Source organism: Nyctereutes procyonoides, unplaced genomic scaffold (genome assembly GCF_905146905.1).
Source record: "Nyctereutes procyonoides isolate TBG_1078 unplaced genomic scaffold, NYPRO_anot_genome, whole genome shotgun sequence".
In the NCBI taxonomy this organism is placed as follows: Eukaryota; Metazoa; Chordata; class Mammalia; order Carnivora; family Canidae; genus Nyctereutes; species Nyctereutes procyonoides.
Window position 1 is genome coordinate 42080614 of NW_026575131.1, and position 22020 is coordinate 42102633.

General features: G+C 50.8%; 1 protein-coding gene across 1 annotated transcript; it reads left to right on the top strand.

The window, feature by feature from the left end:
* The first annotated feature begins 1363 nt into the window (after positions 1-1363).
* On the top strand, positions 1364-21665 carry LOC129522140 (serine protease 42-like). The gene is made up of 8 exons (XM_055344292.1): positions 1364-1425; positions 3721-3838; positions 4711-5085; positions 5141-5345; positions 17188-17344; positions 17851-18113; positions 19022-19182; positions 20601-21665. The coding sequence occupies exons 1-8, from the start codon at positions 1364-1366 to the stop codon at positions 20835-20837; spliced, it is 1578 nt and encodes a 525-aa protein (XP_055200267.1). The 3' UTR covers positions 20838-21665.
* The last annotated feature ends 355 nt before the right edge of the window (positions 21666-22020 follow it).

Sequence of the window (22020 nt, forward strand, 5' to 3'; positions counted from 1 at the left end):
TGGTAGAGCTTGGAAGCATATGGATGTCCCCAAGCCCCAGGGCCCAGTTTTGTGACAATATCCAAGAAAGTTTTCACGAGAGAAAGTAAGGCCCATGTTGGTGGCCCACGGTGTCTCTATGAAGCTTATGCATTTTCAAGGTCTGCCTGTCTTTCTTCCAAGATCCCATGAGGCTGGCTTTTTTTTTTTTTGTCTTGAGACTGTCCTTTATTTACAAAACAATGGCAATGGTAGCTGGTGGCTGTTGTTTTCATGTCTTTGGTTGGCAAAATAAGATCTTACAAGTCAATTTTTTTTTATTTTGTTTTTATTTTTTTTTTTATTTTATTTTTTTTTTTACAAGTCAATTTTTAAGTTTTGAGAAAATCTCACAGTTTGTTGCAATCAACATCTTCCCAAGCCCCTGGATAGAGACCCCTGAATGGGGCCCATCCTTTTCAGGCCCGAGGCTCATTTGAACTGACTCATTCATTCATTCACTCATTCATCCATGCATCCTGGAATTATCAGATGCCAGTGATGACAGAGGCCTGGCCCTGCCAGCTGGGAAGGAGCGGGGAGTGGAGACTGGGGAGGGCCAATGCAGATGAGCCTTTGAGAGAGGCGGGCACTGATGAGGTCAGGGTTGGGGGGGGGTTGGAGGGGTGATCCTCCTCTTCCTTCATGGCAGTATCTGGGATCCTGTGATTCCAAGTGTCTCTAAGCCTCTGGGTGCCTATACCTGTTCCCATCTGCCGCCAGAGGTGCGAAGCCAGTGGCAGTAGCTGCTTGTGTCTAGCTGCAGCACAGCGGTGGGGTGGCGGCTGGCGAGGCAGGAAAGGCATAAATACTTAATGATTTCTAGCCCCGGGAGGAGAAACAGTGCTCAGGGCTGAGGGATGGTTAAAGGTGGAAGCTGGGCACAGCCCAGGAGCTTCAGCAGCTCCCTCTGTATGGCCTGGTCTGAGTGAAGGAGCCCAGGGCTGGGAACCCCCAAGAGACAGACATACCCAGATTCCACAGCTCTGGACCTACTGGCACCTGCTTCCTCCCTCAGGAGCTTGGGCTCTGGGCAGCCCATTCCCCAGACGGTAACACTTCAGGCCACATGACGGAGTGACTCCTACCCTCTTGGGCACCTGAGGATCCAGCCATCAAGCCCCACACACAGGGTAGACCTGCTTGGCTGTAGGGTCTTCAGGGGCAAAATGATATCAGGAGTGACTCCAAACTCAGTCCTCAGCTCTCTCAGCTTGCCTGCCCCACCTGGGCTCCCATCCCAGCTCCCCCTGTGCTCAGAGTGCCTCCTGGAGGCGGAGGCCCGGATCTCTGCGGGCTCTGGGAGGAGGGCCTGGTCAGACCCCATTTCATTCATTGGTACACGATGGTGGAGTATCTGCTGCGTGCCCAGCTTTTCCCCAGGCCCCAGGACACTGTAGTGAGCAGGTGGGTCCTGCTCGAGCTTTGCTCCGGCTCCCAGGTCTCCTGTTGCTTCCAGACCTGCCTTGCCATCCCCAAATGAGTGAGAAGGGACCCCTAATTCCATTCATCTAGAGTGGGGACCTTCTCTGCTAGCCCCAGATTCTGACCTCAAAGTTGGGTGGGAAGGGGCCCCAGACATCTGGGCCAAACTCTTCTCCAGGGCAAGTCTGATGAGCTGTTATTTGCTTGACCATCCCAGCAACAGGGAGCTCATCTCCTGTTGAGGCAGCTCTGCCAGGTGGGCAGCTCTCTGATGTGAGGCAAACATTTGTCCACGGCCTCCTTAGTTCTCCAAAACTGGGTCCTTAGAACTGTTGCTCCCGGTCTAGCTTCTAGGTGACTGTCTCGGCTGACCCCAGCCCTGCCGTCCTCTGGATTGATCCCTTGATCCAGGAAGGGCCTTGCCCTCTGTCAGGCTGCTGACCCAGCCAGAGCTCATTCTGTTAAGGCCCTGAACAGGGCAGGGACCCTGAGAACTGTCCTAGCAGCACCTGCTCCAGGTGGGGGACACCGGGGCTGGCTCTGCAATGGAGAGGGGGCCCCTGAGGTCACCAGTGTGAAAAGTGGTCCAGAGCCAGTGAATAGAGGCAGGGAACACAATGTTACAGGATGGTGGCAGGGCAGTGGGGGTAGGGATCACCTAGGAGGATCCAAGCTTGGGGGTAGGTAAGTTCAGGTGCAGGCTGTTGGGGGAGGTCCCTTCAGGTTGCCCTGGGGGTCTACCTCTGAGCCACAGTTTCTCTCCTGTGCTGGGCTGGAGGTGTGGAAGCCTCTGCTGTTCAGAGCCCTGGAGAGGCCCCTTCTGGACTCTGAGCTTCGGGCTGGGGGCGGTTGGGGGAGGCGACAGCTGCTTTGAAATGTGGAGAATAATAAAGCAAGGAATGTCTGAGCTCAGGGGAAAAAAATAACCCCCGCCCTGCTGGGCCTCCCACCCTGCCCAGTGTAATGAATTAAGTACAGGGAGGCACGTTTCGTGTGGGGGCTCAGGCTGGGGGAGGCTAGAAGGCCCCTAATGAGAAACAGGGTCCTGGGTGAGGCCACCTGACCTGAACTCTGGGAGTGCCCTCACTCCCCAAAAGCTTCCTGGTCAATCTCCCTCTACCTGAACTTGTGTTGGGAGGGGGGCAACATCCTGGCCCATCCTGGTGCTGACCTCTGACCCCAGGCTTCACCCTAGTGCTGGCTTTTAAAGTCAGAGACCCTGAGGGATCATCTCACTCACACTCTTCCTGAAGCGTTTACTGGCTAGGACCCCGAGGGTGCATCAGTAGCCCAGGATGATGGGGTCAACGCTGCCCCCTGCTGGACCAACCAAACCTGCAGCCGGGCCCAGCAGCCTCTGCCCAGCAGCCTCTGCCCAGCAAGGCCCAGGTCCCCCGCTCCAGGTTCCCTCCTGCTTCCAGTTCCCACATGCCTTCCCTTTCTTCTGCAAATCCCTCTCTCTGCCCAAGGTAGCCTTACCCTCCCTTCCACCCCTATATCCGTGGCCCCAGCTCGACCCCCTCCCCTTACTTAGCTCCCTGGGGCTTGGACCTCCGCATCTCCTGGTCCAGCTCTACCCTTCCAGTCCACCGGTCTGGGGAATCTGGATTTTTCAGGGTCACCTTCCTCCACCTCTGCTCTCTCTTTCCCCAGTGAACTTAATATTCTCTTCAAATAAGGCCCACACTCTTGCGTCTTCACTCATGCTGTCCCCGGTCTCTTATCTGGTGCCCCTTACCTGCAAAACTGCTTTCTAAAAGACCATCCCTTCCCAGGGAGCCCAGGGAACAGTTGGGTAAATGAGTAATGAGACTGTCAGCAAAAGGGTGAATTCTCAGCGAGGGAAGTGGAGAGCTGTGGAGGCAGGTAGGGCTGTGCTTAGGGCTTCCCAAGGAGCCTGCCTGGCCTCCCAGTTTCTGCTGGCTTGGGGCAAAGCTCCCATTTTATTTTTAAGAAATCTGGCCCGGACTTGGAGCTCCTTGAAATATTCTCCCCCATGTCCCTTCTCTCCCCCACCCACTTTAATTAAAACCATTGTTTTGCAAGCACATGTTAATTAAAAAGCAAACATGTTTTGCTAAGTAATTTGGAAGCTCTGGTTCTACAAACCAGAGTCATTCCGGTTAAAAAAAAAAAAACAACAAAACCCTCACCCAGCTTGTTCCAGTGTCTTGGGAGCCGAGGACCCTGTGGCTGCCATAGACGCATATCCCTTTAGATGCAGAGCCACCTCCTGTGGAGGCCTACCCAGGACAGGGTTTCCTTTCTGTCCCACAGGTGGGGGGATGTGGAGGCAACTCAGAGGCCTAGAGCTCTGGGCCAGCCCTCTGCAAAAGTGTGCTTTGAGCACTATCTGGTGAGGAAGGGTGAAGGGCTCATGTGCCCTGTCCTGCAGGTAGGGTCCTTATCTCAGAGCCACTGCCCAGCTAGCTATTGGGCCAAGCGAGGAGGATAAGGGGGCATGACAGAGCCGCAAGCCCAGCCAGGAAGGCTGGCAAGCACTGGGTAGCCAGTGCCAGCTCCCTGAGGTCTCTAGCACAGCTGAGGCTACAGTTACCCAGGGCTGGGACAGTTGATCCCTTAAGTGAGGGCCCGAGGCAAGAACCAGCCTGATGGGTCAGGGGAGCCCTGGATGCTCAGAGGCATTTGTCAAGCCCCAGCTCCCCACTATGTCTGGTGATGGGCACAGTGCCATGTCCCCACCCTGCCTCCTGGCCCTGGGAGTCCTGGGGCCTCTGAGGCCCTTCATACCCTGTGCAGTAACCTCAGAGCCCATTGCGGGGGGGGGGGTGTGTCAAAGGACCTTAGAGGTGGGATTCAGTGACCACCAGCCCCTTTGGCTCCCCACCCCTGGCAGCGATGGGCCTATCTCACCAAGGGGCCTCTCCAAGACTTGCCACCACCTTGCAACCTGCCTGTTGGTTCTCCCAGCCTGCTGATAGGAAGGTGTTTCTTATAGGAATGTTGGGTGTGTGTCGCCCCGTGTGGTCTCTGCCACGGTTAGCCATGACCCTGGAGCAAAGGGGTATCTCCTTCCCTCCTGAAGGAGGGGCGTGCAGGGGGAGGGGGCAAGACCAGGAAGAGTCTGTCTGTGTCTGGGCAGTGGGCAGAGGGGAGGTGGGCCACGGTGTGCGCGCGCGCGTGTGTGGGTATGCGCGTGCACAGGCACAGGGACACGGGCTCAGGGCCAGGAACCGGGAGCCCCAGCTTCGTGCAGCCCCGTGCACTTGGTAGAACGGGAGTATGCGCTGGGAGGTGTGTAACTAGCGAGCACACGCGCGCGCACACGCACCCCGTCGCCAGCCCCGACACGCGGTGACACCCGCTCCGCTGGCGGCCGGCCCCGGGGCTCGGCCCTCCCTCGGCGGCGCGCCAGCCACACACACGCCGCCGCCGCCGCCGCGCTCGCGGCCACATTCCGGGCGGAGTCACGCTCCCGCCGCGCGGCCCCGAGCGGCCCCGAGCGGCCCCGAGCGGCCCGCGGCGCTTCTGCTCCGTTCGCTTCCAGCGCCGGGACCGCAGCGGGCGGGCCGGGATGAGCTCAGCCGCCGCCGCCCGCCGGCCTCCGCGCCTAACTCGCTCCAGATGCCCGGGCCCGGCCTGCAGCGCGACCCGCGGGCGCCCCCTGCAGGAGGCGGGCGGGCGGGCGGGGGCGCGGGGCGGGGGCGCCAGGGAGGGGAGGGCCTCGCGCCCCCAGCCCGCCGGCCCCGCGGCCCTGCTCCTGTGTGGGGCCCCCCGCCTGCCCCCCCACCCCGCGTGCTTTCCGGGTCGCCGGCCCACGCCCCCTCCTCCTGGTCGGCCCCGCTTTCCTGCGCCCGCCTGCCCGCCTGCCCTTGCTCAGACCTCGGGTGAGCCCCTCCCCCCGCTCCCCGGTGCCCCCCGGGGCGCCGACCCTCCGCCAGGTAGGTGCTGCGGCTCAGGCATTCCGCCCGCGTCCCTGGCCAGGCCCTGCCCACTCTTGTTCCTCTCGGAACAAACACCCCGGTTTCTACTGGGAAAGCAGCAGGGGCCTGACCACCGCCTGGTTTCAATAAGGAGCTGGTATTTCCCCGAAATCGCGGGCCGGTGGCTGACCTCACGGGGATGACGGCTGGCGCGGGGCCAGGGGGCGGGAGCGGCTCCCGGGTGAGCCCCTGACGCCCGGCCTGGCGGAGAAGTTGGGCGGAGAGGAGGGGCCCCGGAGTCCCAGCTCAGCTGCGGCTCACCCAAAAATCTGTCCATCTTTCTGCCTGCTGCCGTGTACCCTGGGCCAGTCCTGCCAAAACCCCTGCCCGGCGCCCCGCTTCCCCCTGCCTCCTCCAGCGACCTGGCAAAGTGCGCAGCCCCTCACCTGGCATTTCCTCCAGTGTAGGATGCGGCTGCTGTGGGCTTGGGCGGGCGACCCGCGGGGGAGGGCCGGGTGGACCCCAGCAACTAGGAATTTTCAGAGGGCAGGGGCAGGGGGCTCTCGGAAGCCGGTGGGGGGCGGTCAGGGATCAGGCCTGAGCTTCCTGGAGGTAGGGGTAGGGCCTGGGGGAATCTTCAGTCTGGGGTACCTAGGGATGGCTCAGGTGTCCTGCAGAATGATAGTGCTCAGTGAGGGGTCAGCCTAGGGGCCGGGGGAGGGTGTTAGGGAAGGCTTTCCAGAGCAGAGACACCTGAGCTGAGATGCAGTTAGTCAGGTGGAGACATGGGGGGGGGCAGGATCTTTAGGCACTGAGGGGGTGCCGTGCGTGGGGGCAGAATGGAGGAGGGCAGAGCTAAGGCATCTCACATGGTGGTGCTGAGGCCTCTGCCTGAGGCCCTGCACCAGGGAGGAGCCCTGGGAGCTGGTCCTGAAGACTCATCTGTAAATGAGGGACAAAGACTGAGAGAGGCAGAGGGGGACACACAGTCCAGTGAGGGGGCGTGGTGGGCAGAGACCAGGAGCGACAGGGGGAGCAGAGAGACAGAGGAGATTCAGCAGGCAGGTCCGAGGAGGTGAAGGTGTCTGGTGGCTGGAAGATTTTGTTTGCTCTGGGGCCTGCACTTTCCAGAAGCAGGGCCCCTCCTAAAATAACGGTGACTAATACTTAAGCACAGCATGTGCGGGCCACTGCTCTAAGCACGTGGGGTATCAACACATCCTCGCTTCACTATGATTCTGTTCGTTCATTTATTCAGCAGATGTTTATCGAGTGACTACCATGTGCCAGACATGTTGCAGGTACTCGGAATACAGCAGCGGCAGGACAAACTCTGCCTACGTAAAGTTTACAGATGGAAGGGAAGGACAGTAAATGGATATGTGAGCAAAATAATAGTGCAGCGTAGATCAGAGGAGAAGAGGGAAGATCGGAGGGGGTGGGGTGGGGGCGCAATCTTTTTTTTTTAAGATTTTTTTATTCATTTGCAAGAGAGAGAATGAGTGTGTGTGTGGGGGTGGGAGGACAGAGAGAGAAGGAGACTCCCCACTGAGCAGGGTGCCCAACGTGGGACTCCATTCAAAGACCCCAGGATCATGACCTGAGCCGAGGCAGATGCTTAACCATTTGAGCCACCCAGATGCCTCGGGGTACAACTTTTAAAAGAGTGTCCTGGGAAAGCCTCACCGAGGGGGTGACGTTTGAGTACAGATCAAATCTGGCCCATCACATCTTTGCTGAGAAGGGTTCTTACAGAAGAGCATTTGCAATCTGTTCCATGCTTGGAAATGCTTGACTTTGACAGTATCCCCCTAAAAGAATTCCATTTTTCGGGATCCCTGGGTGGCGCAGCGGTTTGGCGCCTGCCTTTGGCCCAGGGCGCGATCTGGAGACTCCGGATCGAAGCCCACGTCAGGCTCCCGGTGCATGGAGCCTGCTTCTCCCTCTGCCTATGTCTCTGCCCCCCCCCCCCTCTCTCTCTGTGTGACTGTCATAAAAAAAAAAAATAAAAAAAAAAGAATTCCATTTTTCTCCTTCGTAAACGTCTATTACCAAAAAGTAAAAACAAAAAACCAGGACTCAGGTGTCATTATATTTTGAATTTCATCAATAAGTATTTTTGTGGAAGTTTGTCTTCTCTGTTTCTCTGTAAGTATATGCTTAATATTCTTGATTTTGTCTCTTGGCCCACAATGTCTAAGATATTTATTATCTGGCCCTTTATTGAAAAAGTTTGCAAGCCCTGGTATAGACCCAGGAGGGGAGGAAATGAACTATCCGGATGTCTGGGGGCAGAGGGAACAGCCAGTATGGCACATCCAGGAGGCCTGTGTGGCTGGAGCCCCATTAGTGGGGAGGGAGGGCTGAAAAAGGGTCAGAGGAGCCTGGGCCAATGGTGAAACTGCCAATTCTTAGGTATTTTTAAAAGTATGTGTTGCTATAATTAATGGAATATCTTATTTTATGTTTTTTAATTCTTTATTGCTGCAGGATAGAAAGGTATTGATTTTTTATATTGATTTTTCCCCCCAGCCCTCTTAGTCTATATTTTCTTACAGTTTTATTAATTTTTCTGCTGGTTCATTTGGGTTTTTTTTTTCACATTTCTGTCTTCCACAAGGTATGCATTTTGTATCTTCCTATGTATATATAACTCACTTTCTTATTTTCTTTGCCTCCCTCCACCTCCCTTCTCCTGGCCTCTTATGTTCTCATCTGTTTAATTTTTTTTTAAAGATTCCACCTATTTATTCATGAGAGACACACAGAGAAAGGCAGAGACATAGGCAGAGGGAGAAGCAGGATCCCCATGGAGGGAGCCCGATGCAGGACCTGATCTCAGGACCCCAGGATCATGCCCTGAGCTGAAGGCAGATGCTCAACCACTGAGCCACCCAGGAGTCCCTCTCATCTCTTTCCTTTCCCTCTTACCTTTCCTCCTCTCTGCTCCTCTCCCTACTCTTCCCTTCTAGTTTCCTCCTACCCCTGTGGCTTCTTTCCCCCGCCACTTTCCCACCCTCCCCTCATAAAAATGAGAATTTAAATTTTCAAAAAAGCCTCCATGAGAGGTATCTCCATCAGGTACTTCTGATGGCCTCCCCGGGGTCGCGGCAGAAGGCTTTGTCTCCCCACTGGGCCTGGATGTGGACATGGGGACCAGGAGGGTCATCCACAGACTCCAAAAGGGGAAGTCAAGTGAATGCCTCTGCCAATCACAAGATGCTCTGTGGTAAGGAACACAACACTGATGTCAAGTGGCTCTGAGTATAGAGGAGATTAGTGGATGGCTATTCCTCAGGAGTCCAGAGGGAGGTGGCTTCAGTGGGCACACCCAGGAAATGTATTTCACTCTTCTGTGCTGTGCCATCCTCAGGATCAGAAAATGTGAGTCTTTCAACTTTGTTCTCTGTTTCAAGATTGTTTTGGCTATTTGGGGTTCTTGAGATTCCATATGAATTTTAGAAAGGGTTTCTGCAAAAAAAGTCATTGAGATTTTGATAGGGATTTCATTAAATCTGCAGATTGCTTTGCATAATATTATCATTTAAAAAATATTTTCTTTATTTATTCCTGAGGGACACAGAGAGAGAGAGGAGAGACACAGGCAGAGGGAAAAGCAGGCTCCCTGCAGGGAGCCCAGTATGGGACTCCATCCCAGGACCCTGAGATTATGAGCTGAGCCAAAGGCAGATGCTCCACCACTGAGCCACCCAGGCACCCCTATTATTTTTTAAATAAAGATTTTATTTATTTGAGAGAGACCGAGAGAGAGAGAGAGAGAGAGAGAGAGAGAGAGAACGCAAGCTGAGGTGGGGGAGGGGCTGTGGGAGAGGGAGAAGCAGAGTCTCCACTGAGCAGGGAGCCAGATGCAGGGCTCAATGTGGGGCTGATGCAGGGCTCAACCCCAGGATCCTAGGATCATGACCTGAGCCAAAGGCAGACACTTAACTAACCGAGCCGCCCAGGCATCCCGGATAATATCATTTTAACAAGAGTGCATAAGTCCTCCAATCCATGAATATAGGATGTCTTTCTTTTTACTTAAAGTCTTTAATTTCCTTAAGCAATATTTTATAGTTTCAGTGTACAGTTTTTTCACCTCCTTGCTTAAGTTTATTTATTCCTAAGTATTTTATTCTTTTTGATGCTATTGTAAATAGGATTGTTTTTCTCATTTCCTTTTTGATCGTTCAGTGTCGGTGTATATACTAGATAATGCAATACATATTTGTGTGTTGATTTTGTATCCTGCATCTTTTCTGACTTTATCATTGCTGACAGATTTTTATTTTTTGTGAAATCTTTGTGGTTTTCTCTATAACAGATCATGTCATCGAGACGCCTGGGTAGCCGGCTCAGTGGTTGAGTGTCTGCCTTTGGCTCAGGTTGTGATCCCAGGATCCTGGAATCGAGTCCCGCATCAGGCTCCCTGCAGGGAGTCTGCTTCTCCCTCTGCCTATGTCTCTGCCTCTCTTGGTGTCTCTCATGAATAAATACATAAAATCTTAAAAAAAAAGATCATGTCATCTGTGAACAGAGATAAGTTTACTTCTTTCTTTAATTTGGGTACCTTTATTTCTTTTTCTTACCTAACTGCTGTGGCTAGGACTTTCAGTATTACATTGAGTAGTGGTGAAAGTGGGCATCTTTGTCTTGTTCCTGATCTTAGGGAAAAACTTTTGGTCTTTTACCATTAGTATGATGTTCACTCTGGGGCTTTCATATATGGCCTTTATCACATTGAGGAAGTTTCTCTGTTCCTAGTTTACTGAATGTTTTTTATCATGAAAAGTGTTGCATTTTGCTTTCTTGCATCAATTGAAATAGAAGACTGTCCCCTTAAGGAGAGGGTTTTTTTTTGTTTTTGTTTTTGTTTTTTATTCATGAGAGATACAGAGAGAGGCAGAGACATAGGCAGAGGAAGAAGCAGGCTCCCTGCAAGAGGGTCTGATGTAGGACTCGATCCTGGGACCCCAAGATCACAACCTGAGCAGAAGGCAGATGCTCAACCACTGAGCCACGCAGGTGCCCCAAGGAGAGTTTTTTTTTATTATCCGCCACTTTTCCTATGTATTTCTTGTTTCTTTGCACGTCCTGCAATGTTGTCATTGAAAGGCAGACAACACGTAATATACTGTAGCAAATCTGGACACTGGATCTGTGTCCCCCTACCCCACCCTGGACGCATGGTGGTGGTGTTTATTTGGCCATTTGTTTATTTGCTTAGTGACTTGGGTAAGATGATTCTGTGAAGTCTACTTCCCTCTGATATCCCTCCTCAGATTCCCCCCCCCCTTATTTCCCTGGATCAGCATAAGCCACTCAATAGTAAATGGTTGTGTGTAAGCTCCTTTGGTCAGTTTTATTTTCACTATTTACCGTTGGATATGTGTGTGTATCTTGGAGACGGCTTTCACAGCTTAGGGAATTTACTTTTCCCCTACATGTTCAGCCAGGGACTAGTAGCTTGGAAGTTCCTTATCCATTCACTCCTGAGAATGCAGTCTTGTGCACAGTCTTTTTGGCTCTCCCTTTCACTAGTTTTCTCTATTAGACTTCCAGACATTTTTGCCACTAGTATTATGGAGCTATCAACTCTCTCTTAATTGCTCATCAGGAAGATCTCCTTTTTAAAACCAACTCCCTTAGGGATGAATTTCTCTACCGTCTGTTCCAAATAAATTCAGCTATTTCAGGCAGAGCTGCAGAGCACACTCCTTTCAGGCTGCTTCTCCTCCTGAGCAGAATGTTTGTATTGCTGCACCAGAGCTGAGGATGGGGATTGCAGCACGCTTCTCCTGGAGTGAAAGTGCTGTTCTCTGAGAGGGCACTGGGGAGAGGGAACACTTGCCCTTCCCAAGGTGGAACCTCTGCTCTGTGAGTGAACTGGGATGGGGCAAATGAAGCTCCAGAATTCTCAGTCGGCTGTGCCTGGGGTAGAGCTTCTGCCCTAAGAATGGGAGCAAAGTGTGGGAAGGGAGCTCTATCCTGTGCTCTTGGGCATGTCTGTTGGAACAGGGCTTCTGCAGAGGGACTTGGGAGAATGAGTGACACCAGCTACCTTCTTCTTCTGAGGTGAAGTCTTAGCTAGGAGAGAAGGAGATCCCATTGTCTTGGCCACTTGCCCAGAGTAGAGTTCCATAATATGGAGCCAAGGAGGGGGGATGAGAGCTGGTCATGGCTCAAATGCCACAGATTCTTGCTGTTCTTACCAAGTTTGTAGATTTTCTTGTATAAATATTTCTCAATGTTTTGTATGCCCATAGGACAATTTCCAGAGACCTGGAATAGTTGTGTTTTTTAAAAAAATAATGTTCACCAGTTGAACAGCTTTTGCTCTAGGGAGAGAATCAACCAAATTCCTCACAAAGCCATTCTGGAAGTCCAAAATCAAAATTAAAAAAAAAATTTTTTAACTCTCTCTTGATCCCTCTGTCTCAAATAAATAAAAATAAAAAAAAATAGAGGGTGCATGGGTGGCTCAGTTGGTTAAATGTCTGCATTTGGCTCATAATCCCAGTACCTGGGATTGAGCCCCAAGTTGGGCTCTCTGCTCAGCAGAGAGTCTGCTTCTCCCTCTCCCCTGTGTGCTCTCTCTCTCAAATAAATAAAATCTTTTAAAAATAAATAAAAAATTTTGAAAAATTTGATAATTTTCAAGATTTAAGAAAAAAAGATTTTATTTATTTATTCATGAGAGACACACAGAGAGAGGCAGAGACATAGGCAGAGTCAGAAACAGGCTCCCTCCTGGGAGCCTGACGTGGGACTAGATTCCAGGACCGCGGGATCATGACCTGAGCCAAAGGCAGATGCTCAACTGCTAAGCCACCTGGCATTCCCTTTTCTTTCTTTTTTTTTTTTTTTGGTGGGCTGTCCACACTGGTCTTGAATTTACAACCCTGAGATCAAGACATGAGCTGAGATCAAGAGTCAGATGCTTAACTGACTGAGCCTCTCAGGTGGCCCTCAAGATATTTTTGTTATTGGTTTCTAATCTCTGTTATGATCTGAGAATAAATTTTGTAGTTTCAGTTCTTTAAATTTATTACCATTTGTTTAAGGGCCCATAATATGCTCATTCTTGGGATGAACATATTTGAATACAGCGTATTCTGCTGTTGCTAGGATAGATTATTCTATAAATGTCCATTAAGTCTAATTTATGGATAGCGTTTTGCAGATCTTATGTACACTTACTAGTTCTCTGTGTACTTGTTCTATCAATTATTAAGAAAGACATATTGAAGTTCCAAATTCTAATTTTGGTTGGATTGTCTTTTTTCTCGCTGCTCTATAAATTTTGAAGCTCTATTGTTAGATGTATTTAAGTGCATACACATTTAAAATTTTATCATTCTGTAATTAATGTCTCTGTTTATCCCTGATAATATTCTTTTTCCTGAGGTTGGCTTTGCCTGATAGTAATACAACCGCTCCTTCTTCTAGTTAGTGTTTGCATTGTATATCATATTCCATCCCATATAACCTATTTATGTTTTGATATTTAAGGTGGGCATATAGATGAGTTGTGTTTTTAAAAAAATCCAGTCTGACAATCTATTTTAATTCATGTAATAGAAGCTTTAATTCATTTAATAGAACATTTACCTTTAATATAAGTATTGATATTGTTGGATTAAAATCTACCCCCATGCCAATTGCTCTCTATTTGTACCATCCTTTTTTTTCCTGTTTCTGCTTTCTTTGAAATTGATGGAGTAATTTTTATGGTTCTATTTTATCTTTGCTATTTTCTTATTTATAGTTAACATTTCCCCTTGGTTTCCCTTGCATTACAGTGTTTATCTTTAATCAATCTTAATCAATTGACCTCTTCTTTCTAGTAATAGTATCTGCTTTTTTTTAAATTTTTTTTTTTAATTTACTTATGATAGTCACAGAGAGAGAGAGAGAGAGGCAGAGACACAGGCAGAGGGAGAAGCAGGCTCCATGCACCGGGAGCCCGACGTGGGACTCGATCCCGGGTCTCCAGGATCGCACCCTGGGCCAAAGGCAGGCACCAAACCGCTGCGCCACCCAGGGATCCCTGCTTTTTTAAATAGTGCAAGGACCTATAACAGTATCCTCTCTATTCTTTTTTCTCATCCTGTATTAGTTTTCCATTGCTTTTTACACTATAGTAAAATCATTTTGATGATAGGCAAGGTTTTTTGAATCAGAAGTTATGTCAAGCTGTTTTAAACAGTTCTTGTGCTGTCAAAAGTTAAAACAAGCAAAATATGCATTCCAACCAAAATTTGCAGTAAATATATTTCCTGAGCTTTCTGCCACAACTCCAGAAGCAGTTTTTGGAATTGTGTAAGCACTGCAAAGGAAATTTACATATTTCAAAATCTGTCTAACTGCAGTTGAGGAGCTTCCACTTAAACTTCAGTGAAGTGATTAATTTGCAATGTAATGACACAATAAAAGGCAAATATCAAGAGAAAAACCTAAAATAACTCAGTAAATGCCTTCCAAGTGAAGAATATGCTCAAAGCTATATGATTACAGATTAATATCAGCATTTGGCAGCACTTAACTGCATGAAAAGACATTTTAAAAGATTAAATGCATAAAATATCATTATAGATCACCATTATCAGAAAATTTGCAATTGATTTTGATGATGGAGAACACTAATTTTGAATCCAATTAAGCAAAATGTTATTCTCCCAAAAAAGAATTCCATTCATCTCATTAGTAGATTTGTATTACAAAATATTATATCCAGTTACTATTATTATTATATTTTGGTGGAAATTTTTCCTTCTTTTTTGTATGGAAACTTAAACATAATACTCTCACTTGTACCTCAAAATCCTAAAATATTGCTGTCTGGCCTTTCACAGAAAACATTTACTGATGTCTGAACTAGAGCCTTCAAATATGTTCATCATAATATTTATTTATTTATTTATTTATTTATTCATTCATTCATTCATTCATTCATTCTAGGCAAAGAACTTTATTAACCTTGTTTCAACCTTTATTTACAGGCCTCTTCAGTTTAATTAGCTGCAAAGAATGAATTGCGTCTAAGCAAAAACCAAAAAGAGCTGCAGTGTCCAACAGGCTCAGGCTTGAGAATAGTGTAGAGACCTAGGTTTTGTCAGGTCCATGAACAAAATTTTAAAAAGCAGTAATTATAACTATCAAATAGCAACTCCTGGTAACTTCTTCAAGTTTTATCTTCTTTAGAAGCTAAATTTTAGAACCAAAACTCTTTACAAGATCTGAAACTTCAGGGTGCCCAGGTGGCTCAGTGGTTGACCATCTGCCTTTGGCTCAGGGTGTGATCCTGGGGTCCTGGGATTGAGTCCTGCTTCTGACTCTGCCTATGTCTCTGCCTCTCTCTGTGTGTCTCTCATGAATTAATGAATAAAATCTTAAAAAAAAAAAAAGATCTGAAACTTCATCATCATCATCTTCATCAGTAGCAAGTGATACTTTTCCATCCACAGATTGGGTGGGCAGGGCTTTAGCCTATCTTCTTAAACTAGCCAGACTGTCCGCACCAGGTTGGTTTAAGATCCCAAGTAGTGTCTGGGAAATGAACAAAGTGTAGTGGAAAGGGAGGTGGGTGGGGGGTTGGGGTGACTGGGTGATGGGAACTGAGGAGGATGAGCAGGGATGATATGCTGACGGGATGAGCAGTGGGTGATATGGTATATGTTGGCAAATTGAACTCCAATTAAAAAAAAAAAAATCCCGGGTAGCATTTCTGTCGGCTGCTTTGCCTCAGCACAGCCTGTGATGGTGAAAGTGTTTGCTGCCGAGGATGCCTGCACTTTAAGGGTTGTTAAGTTGGATCACTGTTCCTTGGTTTGTGAACATAGTCACTTCTTCAATACCAGAGATATTGTTACCCCTAACTTCATTAAGGAGAACTGAAGTTTTTTTATCAACTGCTGTAGCTGTTCTATGAAGCACCTTCTTCTTTCAGTGACTGTAAGAATTTGCTCATCTACATTGGAAAAAATCAGAGGTGTATGATAGGATTGGATTCTGAGAACTCTTGCTTGGTTGGGGAGGCCTGGGGCCACATTTATCAGGATTACACTTACCAGAAATTCTAAATTCAGTTTGCTGGTTCAGGCAGGGTGAGCATGATTCTACATGTTGTAGATTCTACATACTGGCTGTTTTCCACTCAATGGTGGACCACACTAAAGGAACTTGATATGCCAGAAATTCCTTGGTTTAACATAGAGAAAGGAATGCAAAGAGTTAGAGAGTGAAGAATATTAGAATGGATTCATGATGTATGACCTACTCCCTTACTTCTCTGACCTCCAAGAAGGCCTTAGAGAATAATCCCTTCACCAGGATGTTGACAAATAAATTGCGAGGGGAGTATCCACAATCCTGAAAAACACTGTGACTGGCTGTCCTGTTTTTGGCCAGGGAAAAGTGGGAAGTGCTGCAATTCAGAAGCTAGGATTGCTGTTTTCTCCTCGACCTCAACAGGGATGCTGAAGCCCAGAGAGGAAGAGGCCTAGCAGAAGGCGTTCAGGCCACAAAGACCAAGGAGGCGCCACCAGGACGAATGCCAGGGACCAAGTACTAAGAAGAATGGACTGACTTGTGGGTATCTTTGGTGGTGGCTAATATATTAAGGTGCCACTGCCACTGAGAACAGCAGCCTACTCCTTTGTCTCAACTACTTAATCTGTATAGCACCCCCCACCCCAAAACCTTGGTCTGGTGAATGAAGCCCATAGCTGATGAACCATCATGGAGAATTAAGGCTCCTTGCGGGGTGCGGTAGGGGTGGGGGGTATGGGGGCCATATATTTGTGTGTGTGTGTGTGTGTGTGTTTTTCACAAGTCTTTAATTTAAAAACCCAAAAATATATAATCAAGCATTTTACGTAATGCATACATTCTTAATATTTGCAGGTAAGATAAACAACAGAAGGCGAGGGCGGACGTACTGTATTGCTTCTCTTTGGCAAAGGGGTCCCTGGAACTGGAAGGTCCCTATCAAGGGCGGTTGTCCTCAGAAGCACCCCGACCCCTCCGGCCCGCGCGGAGTTCGGTGGGACTCGCGGTGGAGACGGACCCAGGGGGAAGCCGGGGCTCGGGGTTTCGCACTCGGGCCCGGGGGCGGGGAGCGCGCCGTTTCCACCGCTCACGCGCCTGCGCGGATCGTGGGGCTGCGGCGGCGAGGGGCGGGCAGAGGCGAGGCGCGGGCGGCCCATGGCGTCCCCGGGCGGCCGCTCGCTGGGCCTCCTGCTCTGGCTGCTGCTCCTCCCGCCTCCGCTCGGGGCGTCCTCCCCGCCGTCCTCCCCGCCGTCCGCCCCGCCGTCCTCCCCGCCGTCCGCCCAGCCGTCCTCCCCGCCGTCCTCCCCGCCGTCCGCCCCGCCGTCCTCCCCGCCGTCCGCCCCGCCGTCCGCCCCGCCGTCCTCCCCGCCGTCCTCCCCGTCGTCCCCGGGGGGGGGGGGGGGCGGCCCTGAGGGCCCGGGCGCCAGCGTGTGGAGGGCTGCGGGGCCGCCGGCGACCTCCAGGCCGCGCGAGGCTGCCATACTGTCCCAGCTGGTGGAGTTGGTCCCAGGTGACTTGGCGTTGGGAGCCCGGAGCGGGGCTGAGGCCGGGGAGACTGGGGGAGCCAGGGGCCCTCTCCCGCCCGCCCCGTCCTGCCCCCCGCCCCGGGGCTCTGAGGAACGGGTCCACGCGGCCTTCGGGGTCTGCGGGTACAGGGCCTGGGGACTTGGCAGCGCTGCCCCGGAGTCTGAGAGGCCGTGGCCTTCCCGGCTGCCCGAGGAGCAGCTGGTGCTTTCCCGGGGGAGCCCGGGCTCTCGGGAGCAGGCCCTGTTTCTTTGAGGTCCTTCCTCCCATGCTGTTCTCACCCCAGGGTGTGGCCAAGTCACTGCGAAAATCTTGGGAGGAGAGGCGGCCGAAGAAGGGAAGTGGCCCTGGCAGGTGAGCCTAAGGATCAACCAGAAACACGTGTGTGGAGGCTCCCTCATCACACAGCAGTGGGTGCTGACTGCCGGCCACTGTATTTTAAGGTGAGGGTGATGAGTGGATACAGAGTTCTGAAGCCAGCTCTGCTCTCCTCAAATACCCATTAGGTTCTGTTGCCCTGGCAACTTGATAAAACCCAAACCCAGCCCAACCCAACCCAACCCAACCAACTAACTAACCCAGCCTAATCCAACCCCACCTAACCCAACCAACTCAGCCCAATCCAACCCCAACTAACCCAACCCAACCCAATCTACCCAACCAACCAACCAACCAACCTAGTCCAGCCAAAGCCCACACACTAAAAAACAGGAGTTTGCACTGGTGGTCTCCTTACTAGGAATACTAATTTGGTGAACCAAACCAATTGTATGGGTGAGCGAACAAGTTTAGTTTTGAGAGGTGTGAAGCAAGGATTTTTGGAGATGGGGTGGTAGAAAGAGAGATGAGGGAGGTCAGGGCCAGATTGGTAAGCATCTGCAATGTGTGTAAAAAGGCATGAGGGTTGCTTCTCAAGGTCTCCATGAAGGGCATGTCTTCTCTCCCACAGCCATTTTAGCTACACTGTCAAGATGGGAGACCGAAGTATCTATGAAGAAAACACAAGTGTGGTGGTCCCTATCCGAAACGTCATTGTCCACCCTCAGCTCTCAGTAATTGGATCCATTCAGAAGGACCTTGCCCTTCTGCAGCTCCTCTACCCTGTAAACTTCAGCATGACCATACAGCCTATATGCATTCCTCAGAAGACTTTCCAGGTGGAAGCTGGGACCACATGCTGGGTGACTGGATGGGGCAGACAAGAAGAATATGGTGAGACTGTGAGGCAGGTCGCACGCTCAGGAAGTGGGAGGCAGCCCTATCCCTGAAACAAAAAGGCTAAAGAGAGGGACAGGAGGTGGATGGACTGCCTGGCAGAGGGGGAATGGGGCCACAGGTTGGTAACAGAGTAATGGCTCCTGGTTGGCGTGAGCCTAGAAATTGGTTGAGGTCTTTTGTTGTAACAGAAACATTTCACAGTAGGTGTTTAGGAAAGGCATGGGTTTCCTGGGAACTGCAATTGCTCTCGGGAGGAGAAGAAATACCTGGCTGAAAGTCTTTCTGCAGATTTGTGTGGCACCGTGCCTGGCTGGCTTAGGGATATTTTTAGGTTCCCTGGGGACAGAGCCAAAGGCTTTGGAGTTCTCTCCAAGGTGGGGTTCTGCTCAGTAAGTGACGAATTGTCTTCCAGTCAGAAGTGTTCCTCTCTGAAAGTACTGGCCTTGGTTGTCAGGGAGCTTTGTGTCCCTTTGGGTACAGGCAGAGCCAGATGATCCCTGTAGGGGATCCCTGTAGGGCCTTCTATTTCTGGGCAGAGACTGGATTGGTAACTTTGGGGCACTACCCATTCCAGAGTCTGTGGTCCTGCTCTAAAGTAAAGATAGGTTACTGACGCACGGGATCCCTGTCACTATTACTATTGATACAGGGTAACAGAGGCTTGATTATTATTTCTCAGGCTGATAAGGCCTTGCCTTCTTCCCATCTAGACTGGTTCGTCTTCATCCTGTCTTAGTTCCTACCACCTTTCCTCCCCATGTCAACTTTGGGTCTCAGTTTCCTCCAGTGTCAAATGGGGACAGTCCCCACTCCCCTGTCTTTTTCAAAGGGGATTCTAGGTGTGTAGGGGCTTCCTGTCCACTGGTGCAGAACCACCCACTGCTGAGCCTCTTTACTTGCAGGCAGCAAACTTGTTGCACATATTCTCCAAGAGGTCGATCAAGACATCATCCACCACAAGAGGTGTAACGAGATGATTCAGAAAGCCATGACAACAAATAAGAGTGTAGTACTGGAAGGCATGATTTGTGGCTATAAAGCAGCAGGCAAGGATTCTTGTCAGGTAACTTCACAGACCCCTTTCTACCTCCACATTGAGGATGTCCCCTCAAAGTCTCCTCATTCCTGAGTGCCAGGGCCTGGTTCATCTGTCACCTCCTCTCACTCGTGAGGGGAACCACTCATTGCTCCCCTGAGCTGGTCTGCCCTGTTCCTTCAAAAGAGAGCAGCCCTTGCTGCCTGGGGACACTGCCAAAGTGGGGGGAAGTCAGGGAGTGGGTAATGCTAACACTCTGAGTTCCTTTCATTGGGTTCCTCCCATGTCACACTCCCATGTGACCAGTGGGAGCGTCTGTCCCCATTAGCTCTGTTAACCCCCCAGTCATAACCCCGCCACACAGACATCATACCCGTCATACATGAGGTGAGGTCTGAAGGTGTTCGCTCAGGGTCCCCCTGTGCGTGCCTGCAGGACTCCTGCACTGAGTGCTTTCTGGAGGAGGGGGCATTTGAGCTGGGTCTCAGAGGATGAGTATTTGGATTTCTTGGAAAGAGAAGAGCCTTATAGGGAGAGGGAGCCACATGTACAGCAGCTCCGAGGTGCGAGAGAACCTGTCACGTTTAGGGCACATCTTCCAGGTCTGGAGCAGTGAGGTGGTCAACAGGGCCAGGGAAGAGGCCTGGAGTGGGAGTATGTGTGGCCTAGAGCGCTGGGCTGAGCTTCTTGATGCTGCCCAGGCAGGACTGCAGGCTAGGTGTTTGTTTCCATCGTCTAGGCAATGCTGCTGAGTTCTGAGTAGGACCTGGGGTGGTTAGGGGGTAAAGAGGGTGTACCTGAGGTTGAGTCACTGACTGCTGGGAGGGTGGGGGTGAGGGGCAGGTCAGGAGGGCTCTCTGTTTCTGTCTGAGTTGGGTGGTGCAGAGTGGGGGCACCAGAGCAGATCTGGGAGAGGACATGCAATGTTCTGCATGAGATGGGGTGTGTATGGGATGTCTGGGAGTGGAGTGTCAAATATGGAGGGAACTGGCTATATGAGTTAAGAGTTCTAGAGAAACTTTAAGCTAGATGTATGGATTTTGGGGGTTCTCATGCAGGGGTGGTATTCAAAATGTTTAACAGCCTCTATGGTTTGGGAAATGACCAGTCATTCATAATATTGTCCTGAGGATGTTAAAGTTTTCCCATTAACTTTTCTTTCTTTTTTTTTTACCATTTTATTTTTAAGTAATCTCTACACTCAGTGTTGGGCTCAAACTTACAACTTCGAGATCAGGAGTTGTATGCTCTACCTAATGAGCCATCCAGGCACCCCTGGCCATTAACTTTTCAATTCTCAGTTCTCCGTATTCACAGAAGGGTGGGCCTGGTAGGTCCCTGGGGAAGGTCCCTGTGCCTGACTGCCCAGTGCCTTACGGTGTAGTCAGCTTGCTCTCACGTGGATGGTCTTCCATTCCTGCGTTTGTTTCTTTCTCTTTCTCCAGGGAGATTCTGGGGGCCCTCTGGTCTGTAAATTTCAGGACACATGGGTCCAGGTGGGAATCGTGAGCTGGGGCTTTGGCTGTGGTCATAGAAATGTGCCTGGAGTTTATATGGACATTGCTTCCTATGCTGAGTGGATAGTTAACGTGATGAACCAGGCTGCCTCTTTGTATTCAGTGGTGTTACTCATCCCACTTCTGTGCCTGGTGCTGCCGCTGGGCATCCTGATGGCCCCGTGATCACCCTCACCCACTCCCCTGTTTCTGAGTCTCAGACCGGGCCTGGCCTCTCCTCTGACCTCCTGCTCCTACTCAAATGCCCTTTCCTGAGCCTGGGTGGATCAGTGGTTGAGCATCTGCCTTTGGCTCAGGGCATGAGCCCGGGGTCCCGGGATTGAGTCCTGCATGAGTCTCCCTGCAGGGAACCTGCTTCTCCCTCTGCCTATGTATCTGCCTCTCTCACTGTGTCTCTCATGAACAAATAAAATCTTAAAAAAAAAAAAAAGCCCCTTCCTGCAATTCTGGTTGGCATCCACTGACCCTGTAGAGGACCACACAGTAGAAGATGGCAGCAAGACTGGAGCCCAGAAAGTGCCCCAGCCTGATGCCCCAATCACCTGCCTCGGCCACACCCACACCTTGGCTGTGCTCTGCCTGCCTGGAAGGAGGGAGTGCAAGCATGCCAGCCTGAGAGCCAGCCAGCCTGCAAGGCAGACCCCGGTGCGTCCTTGCCATCTTGGAGAGCCCCGACCACAGAAGAGACCTCAGGAGCAGTGAGACAGCACCGGAGCTGGGTGTGGGCTCAGGCTGTCACCTGAGACTCTGTCAGAGCAGTCAGCTTGCTGGTGGTGCAGAGAGAGAGGTGTCACCATGTCCCTGCTGAGGTGGGAGGCCTGGGGTTTCCACATCTGCCTCGGGTGTGTCTGGGGCTGCGAGGAGTTCCCCTGTACCCAGCAAGGATCTCCCTGTGCATGGTCAGCCTGTGGCACATGGGCCCTCTGTGATGGCAGCCCCGTGATGGGGGCCCCCTTCCTCAGTAGCTAGTGGCCACATCCAGGCTCACCCCAAGTTGTGTGGAGGCAGTGATGGAGTGTGGAGATCTTAGATGCCAACTAATAAATGTTTGGATTGTCACCTGTGTGTTCTGTATCTCTCCTGACCAGGGGTGGGGGACACTGATAATTTTTCTCACATTTAACTTAGGAATGTGTTCGTGATGCTTTTTAAACTCTAGAGTGAGAGGGGAGGCCCTCATCTACTCTGATGTGAGTTGGACAGATGGTCTTAGCACTTAGATCCTGCTGCTATGCCCCCCATGGCCACCAGCATCTCTGCAGGGAGCTTTGTACCCGAGTTCCCGTTCCCCTTCGTAGACATTGCATCTGGGGAGGAGGAAGTGAGAGAGAGTGGAACGAGAGGGAGG

Coding starts and splice junctions, on each gene's coding strand:
- LOC129522140 (XM_055344292.1), top strand. CDS start 1,364: ATGGTGGAGTATCTGCTGCGTGCCCAGCTTTTCCCCAGGCCCCAGGAC. Junction 3,839..4,710: donor TCATGTGCCCTGTCCTGCAG/GTAGGGTCCTTA, acceptor GTGTGTAACTAG/CGAGCACACGCGCGCGCACA. Junction 18,114..19,021: donor GGGCAGACAAGAAGAATATG/GTGAGACTGTGA, acceptor CTTTACTTGCAG/GCAGCAAACTTGTTGCACAT.